Raw genomic sequence first — 7,575 nt, forward strand, 5'->3', positions numbered from 1 at the left:
CTGCCGCACCTGCGCTAGATCGGCAATGCCAGCCTCGGTAGCTTCTGAGTGATATTGGACATGAAACTGCTCTTCCAGATGCTTCCACGTCCGGACTGAATTTGGTGGCAACGAGGTGTACCACCCAAAAGCTGGTCCCGTGAGAGATTGCGCAAAAAACCTTACACGTAACGGGTCTGATGCTGAAATCATGCCCAACTGTGCCAAATATCGGCTCACATGCTCAATTGAGCTAGACCCTTCGATCCATTGAACTTTGAGAACTCGTGGAGCCGATACTTGGGCGGCAGCGGAATCAAATCATATTCGTTGGGTTACGGCTTGGAATAGCCGACTCGTTCTCCTCTTTGGCGGGATGCCGAACCGGTCTCTCAAGATTGTACTCGATTTGTTCCACGGTATGAGCTGCAGGGGCTGAGCTTTCATGACTCGTTCGGTGGCATATTTAGCTAGTCACGCTCGTTTATCGGCGTCCGCTCCAGAAATCCCTCCTGCCGCAATCTGGTTCGTGCGTGCCAAGTTATTGCGGTCCGGCACGTATGTGCACACGTATCCATGTGGGATTTCTTTAGGTGGCTCATACAGGAATTGGCAATCGCCGGGATGGCCTCCAACCTTGTAGACGACGTAGGCCGGTGAACCCCGTGGCTCGGAGCCGCAAGCGCGAATGGCACTCGCGGTCCGGTCCGGAACGGTATTTCTCCCTGGTGAGTCCCTAGGGCAGGCCCCGACGGAGAGTACCGATGCTTCATGATTTCCTGAACCACGCGAACCGCAATGCGCTCGAAAGCATTCACCAGGCTCTCAGAATGACGGTGTAGAGAATGAGCCACCATGTAATTAACTTCCTGGCACAGAGCTCTGGTGCGTTCCTCTGAAGGGACAGACAGATCTACTTCATCGAGAACGCCTTCGGGTGAGAACCCTTTCCACCTAATGCCATGTTTACGGGTCTTCTCGAAAGAGCCGATGAGATCGGATTCGAAGACGGCTTTAATCTCATCATATTTCTTCTTGTGCTCCTCAGGCAGATCTTCATACGTGACTGGTTCGTCCGTCATCTCAGCTGCAGATGTTGACGTAGTTGCTGTAGAATGTCCCACCGGACGTGCCAGAATGTGTTGCCTGCCAAAACCCACCGGCGAGCACCGACGAGCAACACGAAGAGCCGGGAGGCTCCCGTAAGCCGCCGGTGGGCCCTGGTCCCTCGGGCGACGGCCCGCAAACTCCGGCACACGTCCCGGCTAATGCGAGGGCGTGCCACCCGACCTATACCTGGTCGGGAAGGTGATGGATTGCTTCAATTAGTTTCCTGCATGGCAGACACGTAAACATTAAATCCGAGCCTCGATCGGCTCTCAGGTTACCCTGTGAATCGGCTCAAAGAGCCGATTGACCCATGATTCGTATTGGATCTATGATAACATGGGGATCCTGCTTTATCAAAACCAAGTTAAATCAATCTACGACAGTCTAGGGCTTTCACCGCATAATCGGAACATCCTACGCGTAGTTGAGCCTGGCAGATATGAAAGATAACAGAAAACTAGTCCTAGAAGAGGCCTAAAAATCAACACAAAGTCGATTCCCAAAACAATCCCTCTAGGATCGGCAAATCATACCTTACGCACTACTGGATCGTTCAACCCGTTTGCAAGGCCTAGACATGCGGATATCAAACTAATCATTGGAGAACAAGGAACAACCATAACATATCAGATCTACTAAATAAAGACCAAGTAAGATGCTGCCCTTACACCTAAGATAGGTGCAAAGGCAGCTAGATATTTAGGGGCAGCATCACTAAGCAAGCATGTCAGAAAAGTATCGACGTTAGCCCCAAAACATCTATGATAACAGTATTACTCGCCATCAACAAGGCTTCAGTACAAGCAACACAAAACAACGAATAAACTGATACTGCCAGCATGACGCTTACCCGGAAGAAACCCTCGAAACAAGGGGTGGCGATGCGCCTAGATTGTATTTGTTGTGAACGTGATCGTCCTCCTTTCTCAATAACCCTAGGTACATATTTATAGTCTGTAGACTTTCTATCTTTGGAATAAACCTAATTGTGTACGAACCAAACTCTATCTCTTAATTCTAAACTAAAACGTGATCTACATAATGTACAAATATACGGGCAATCTAGCCCAAACTCTCGCACGAGGCCGATTCAGAAACACTTTATGTACATATCCTCTAAGCCCATCTCAATCACGGCCCATCTCTGCTTGGCTAAAATCCGGCGATAACAGTTTCATTTTTTTCTGTATTTTTGTACTTTTCTTTTTTCATTTCTGCTGCTTCTATTTTATTTTATTTTCCTTTTTTTAAATTTAAATTTTTTCTAAAAAGCAAAATTTTCAAGAATCTAGGCATTAAAAAAAACTAAATTTGAACATTTTTTTAGATTGAATATTTTCAAAAAGCGAACATTTTTCAAATTTTTATATTTTCAAAATTTAAATTTTTTGTAGATTGAACATTTTCAAAGATTGAAGAATTTTTCATAATGAGCATTTTTAAAAAAAAGAAATTCCAAATTTTGAGATTGAATATTTTTAAACATTTGAACATTTTTTTGAGATAGAACATTTTTTTAAAATTACTTTCTTTTTTGGATTGAAATGTTTTACATTTATACAATTTTCAAATTTGAACGTTTTTTAATTTGAACAATTTATAAAATGGGCCGGGCCCTATATCCAAGCAGAATGTGCGGTGCTTGGTAGTCGGTGTATAGGATTCTCCAAAAAAAATTGACAGGACAGGGCCCACTATTAATTTTGTATCCTCTAAGCCCAAAACAATAGCACATTTTCTCACTGATGGGCCGAGCTGAATGAGCCCACCTCCTGGGTCGGAAGGCAAGAAATCTAGAACCTTCTGCGGTGGGCGGTGGCCGCTGCTACTCTACCAAGAACAGTCGGGGTCCATGTACACGCGGTCGGCCATAAACAACGAGCGAGAAACGAATAAATGAGGCCGAAGAATATCAGGAAAAGAAAATAAAAGAGCGAGTGAGACTGGAGAAAAGACGAGTGAAAGGGAGAGAGAGAGAGAGCGTGCCCTCCCGAACCAAACACCAACGGCTCGCGACAAGAAGAATCCGCTCCCATTAACGGCGCCGCACTAGTCTCCCTGAGCTAGCAGGGAAGGGAGACCGGGGCGATTTGGGGGAAGCAGAGGGCGAGGTGCGAGATGGGGTCCGGATCTTTCCTCAAGGTGCTGGCCAAGAACTTCGACATCCTCGCCGGGTACGGGCTTCTTTCCCCTCCCATCCCTCCCCTTCCTTGCTCTGCTTGCATCCTCACCCTAATAGCCGATTGATTCGTGGATTTATTAGCTGGGGAGATCTTCGGGGGATTTTATAATTTGCCACACTTTTCTTTGCACTTCTATCATTTGCCATTTAGTGTGGTCATGTGGCAAATAATAGACACTTTCAAGAAAAGTGTGGCAAATCATAAAATATCCAGAGATCTTCACGGTGGTTCTTGATGAGATCCGGTAGCTGTTCATGTCGTTAGCTCGGTAGGCTGCGCTGGGGCCTGTAGCGGTGAGCTGCGGGAGAATCTTGGGGTGGTCACTCTGTAGGTTGCTGTCTCGTGGTGAGGGCAAGCGAACGGGTTTGGGTCATTTGGATCCTGCTGGCATTGGAAAACATCGTGCCTCAAAACCCTAGTGTCAAAGTTAGGGTTTTATTTTTGTCCTTTTTATTAATTCTTTCTCTGAGAGCATCAATTATCTTGTTATGTTTGTATCTTGGATTAGTGTTGTGTTAGATGCATCTGGAGAGAGCCAACAATCTGGTGCTGAATGCTCACAGCAGTTTGGGTCAGGCAATTTGTACTCCTCTTGCTGATCTGCATCCCACCTCACTGTGACTGTGAGGATAATAGAAAGTTGGGAACAGAGATGTGGCTTCTTATGCCTGATAAGCAGCTATATGTTCAGCCGAATGTTGTGCCTAGAAGGGGAAACAAAACAATGCTGCGGATATATTTGAAGAAAATAGTTGATGTTCTAGATATAATTTCAAACCACTTTGTTCTGCGAACTCTGCAAAGGTTAACTATTGTATTATCTGTTTTGTGCTTGCTACATTCTTGTGAACTACTGTAGTAACTATTTTTGTAGGCGCTGTAACTTGTCTGCATTGTTTGTCACGGACGGAGAATAGGGTTAACTATTAAGAAACAAAAAGTGTCATTGAAGTAAATGAATGCCATGTTATAATGAGTTATCTGGGAGATAGAGCTAGCTCTATATCTATGTGATGCATTTTAGCTTCATGTCTAGGATGTTTTTCCAAATGCTTCAAGTATATCAGAATGCTTGCAACCCTAACTTATTTTTTTCTCGCTTTGCAGGCCCCTAGTTTCACTTGCTTATCCTCTGTAAGTATTACCGTCATCCTAAATTGCATGATTCACTTACCTTGTTCCATCTTGGTACTAACTTCCTGTTGTAAGTTCTCACAGTTTCTCTTTTGACACCTTTTGCAGATATGCCTCTGTGAGAGCAATCGAAACAAAATCTCAAGTAGATGATCAGCAGTGGCTCACTTACTGGGTGTTGTATTCGTTTATCACTTTGTTTGAGCTCACTTTTGCTCCAATACTTGAATGGTAAACATCACTCTCCGGGCTCTTAAGATATGCTGCATTTTAGACTTTTTTAAACCTTCAGTAGTTCTAAATGTCGTGACATCCCCCACAGCTGTAGCAATAAAAAAAACAGTAGAAAAATGTCTCTCATGTAACTCGTTTTCTTTTTATGCTCATTCCCCATGGTTTCTAGTAGTGGTAGTTATAGCAATAAAAAAACAAGGAAAAGTTGGCCCTGACTCAATGTGTCGACTTTTTATGCTCTTATGGGGTTTCTTGTGATGTTCATTATTTGTTGCTAACATCACTGGAGATATCTGAATATTTCTTGCGATCTTCATTATAACTGTTTGATGCACCCGGAGCCTTAAGATTCTTTTTTCGTAGGCTTCCTTTCTGGCCCTATGGAAAGTTGTTCTTCAATTGCTGGCTAGTTCTACCTTGCTTCAATGGTGCTGCTTATGTTTACGACCATTTTGTGCGGCCAATGTTTCTGAACCGCCAAATAGTCAACATCTGGTACGTCCCAAGAAAGGATAAGTTAAGCAAACCTGATGATGTACTCTCAGCTGCAGAGAAATATATTGAACTAAATGGGCCAGAAGCATTTGAGAAGCTAATTAGCAAGGTATTTCCATTCTTGACTCAGTTTTTTTTTTTTGTAACATCTTGTCTTTAACTTAGGGGTGGAATCGAGCCGAGCCTGGCTCGGCTTGCTGCTAATTGGAAACTGAAAAGCAGGCTCGAGGCTTGGCTCGGAGGGCTCGAGGCTCGGCTCGTACGGCTCGCGAGCCGTCAGCAACATACACAGCAGTTCAACTTGTCTCTCCCCATCCCCGCGTGCCAGCGATTCCTCGACCCCCAATGGAGTCTTCCTCTCTGCTCCATGACCTTGAGACTCGACTGGTGGCTAGGGTTAGCCGGCGGCGCCGCCGCCCTCCACTACCAATGCTGGCCACCACTGCCCCCATCTCCGACTCCGTCTCCCATGGATCCGATCCTACACCCTTTCCCGGACTTCGCCTAGGATGCGCGCTGCTGCAATTGTTAGGGGCGTCTGCCGCTTGCCGCCGGCCGGCCCTCCGCGGTTCGGCCCGCGCGCCTTCCCTCCGCTTGCCAGAGACGTACTAGTCTAGTTCAGAGCTTATTTGGTCTCCGCTCTTCTTTGCTCTGCTTTTTGGAGTAATATGTTCAGAGCTGAGTTCTAGATCGATTCTGGCCAGAGGTGTACTAGAATCTGGTATGTGCTAGTCTCCTGCTAGAATAGATTTCATATATCGGTCAATTCAATCTTTGATATTCTCTCGTACTGAAGACACACAGTTGATAGATCTTGATCGGTTCACAAATTATTGAATGCTCAGATCAGTCGAAAATCAATTTAGTGACAAAGAAATAGCATAAATTATTGACATAACTTGCTTGTCTGAAATATTATCCAGGCAGATGCAAATTAATTTAACTTGTTTGGTCACTTTAGTTGCTGGCATGTCGTGTACAACATAAAACCTGAAGCAATTGTTGTTTACAATTGTGAAATGTTAAATTTTTAGTAAAAGGTGTGGTTTTTCTTTTTTATAACATCGAGCCTTCGAGCCGGCTTGCAAGCTTCATCGAGCAGGCTTGTCGAGCCTCGAGCCTTGATCGGAAGGTTTAGGCTTGGCTTGTCCGACCTTCGAGCCAAGTCGAGCCCGAGGCAAGCCTTGTCGAGCCCGAGCCGAGCCTCGAGCCTCGAGCTTCAAGTCCACCCCTACTTTAACTGATGTAGTGTTGCTATATTCCTGGTCCTGCTTGTATCATTTATGTGATCTGGCTACTTATTCATGCTAATCTGTGTAGTAGGTTTATGATACAATGCTTACTGGAGGGACTTAACATAATTGGCTGATTTAGTTAATTCTTCTGTGCAACCCTGCATTACTGTCTATTCTTCCATGAGTGCTGCATTCCATTAATATTGCAATAAATATTCTCCTTCGTCAGTCTGTTCAAATTGCTGCACATGCATAAATTGGACCTCTACTCTAGTATATCTTTCTTTCTAACTAGTATCGTTCATTAACTTTTCTTTCAGTCTTCAAAGCCTTCAAACTTTAGGAGCAGGAGGCTGTCGGTCTTGCAGGAGGCAAAAGCTGATAGAACAGGCAAGGCTGAAAGAGAGTCGTGGGGTGAAAATCCATTCTACGATAAAAGTTACCGACACTAAAATGACCTGCCCTTTTCAGCCATCCACTCATCAGGTTAGCCTAAAATGTACATGCCAGCTGAATGTTAAGTCCAGATTCGATCTTTGTTGTAATTTTTTTTATCGTGGGTTATTTACAAAGCTGTGATACTACTTCTCCTGCAGTCTTCGTGGATCTGCCCTAGGAGGAACCTACCACGCCTCTAACTTGAGGATTGTATTCTGATGCGTCTACTTCGGAGTATATCAGTATCTGGTCCTGGAACTGTGGGATGGCTGAATTATTGTAAATAGCTAGTGTCAACAATTTCCCTTGTTATTTGGGTTAATGTAATGTTGATTTGCGTGGTAGTGACAGCTTCGGCGGTTAAGCTAGTCCTGTGTAAGGGTAGATACCGTGGCCATAAAATACCAAAGACTGTTGGTATGATGGCATCCCTATTTCTTTGCTCTGCATATGCCTTAATCAGACATTTCCTGATTGGAACATGGCAATTTATGTTAGCACTTGCAGCCTTGAAGCACTTTGAATAGACATGAAGAACAATGTGGTTTTGCTATTTGCGATTGAAAAACATCTACTCCTATAACGACTCCATCTATCTGATATGGTCGTGAGATTCATGCACAAATGGATGATAAAAATATCACTGGACGGGGCTGTCTTAAAAATAAGTTTCAAGTCTAGTAAGAAATAGTTACTTGTATATATGCTTTTTTAGACATTGCAACCCAGCTTTGTTTTACACATGGGACCCTTAATCTTGTATATAT

The 7,575-nt window shown here is 44.2% G+C and overlaps 1 protein-coding gene across 1 annotated transcript; it reads left to right on the forward strand.

Annotated features, from left to right (window-relative positions):
- The first annotated feature begins 3,058 nt into the window (after positions 1-3,058).
- On the forward strand, positions 3,059-7,361 carry LOC124690734 (HVA22-like protein a). Its single transcript, XM_047224083.1, has 6 exons — positions 3,059-3,263; positions 4,380-4,406; positions 4,515-4,637; positions 5,004-5,244; positions 6,691-6,856; positions 6,967-7,361. Exons 1-5 carry the CDS (start codon positions 3,208-3,210, stop codon positions 6,820-6,822), a joined length of 579 nt encoding a protein of 192 aa, XP_047080039.1. The 5' UTR covers positions 3,059-3,207; the 3' UTR covers positions 6,823-6,856; positions 6,967-7,361.
- The last annotated feature ends 214 nt before the right edge of the window (positions 7,362-7,575 follow it).

The sequence above is a fragment of the Lolium rigidum genome, chromosome 1, assembly GCF_022539505.1.
Source record: "Lolium rigidum isolate FL_2022 chromosome 1, APGP_CSIRO_Lrig_0.1, whole genome shotgun sequence".
In the NCBI taxonomy this organism is placed as follows: Eukaryota; Viridiplantae; Streptophyta; class Magnoliopsida; order Poales; family Poaceae; genus Lolium; species Lolium rigidum.

What these genes read in the sequence shown, in the direction of transcription:
- LOC124690734 (XM_047224083.1), top strand. Translation starts at nt 3,208, where the DNA reads ATGGGGTCCGGATCTTTCCTCAAGGTGCTGGCCAAGAACTTCGACATC. An exon ending in GTTTCACTTGCTTATCCTCT is followed by an intron (nt 4,407 to 4,514) that starts GTAAGTATTACC and finishes CACCTTTTGCAG; the next exon opens with ATATGCCTCTGTGAGAGCAA. An exon ending in TTTGCTCCAATACTTGAATG is followed by an intron (nt 4,638 to 5,003) that starts GTAAACATCACT and finishes CTTTTTTCGTAG; the next exon opens with GCTTCCTTTCTGGCCCTATG.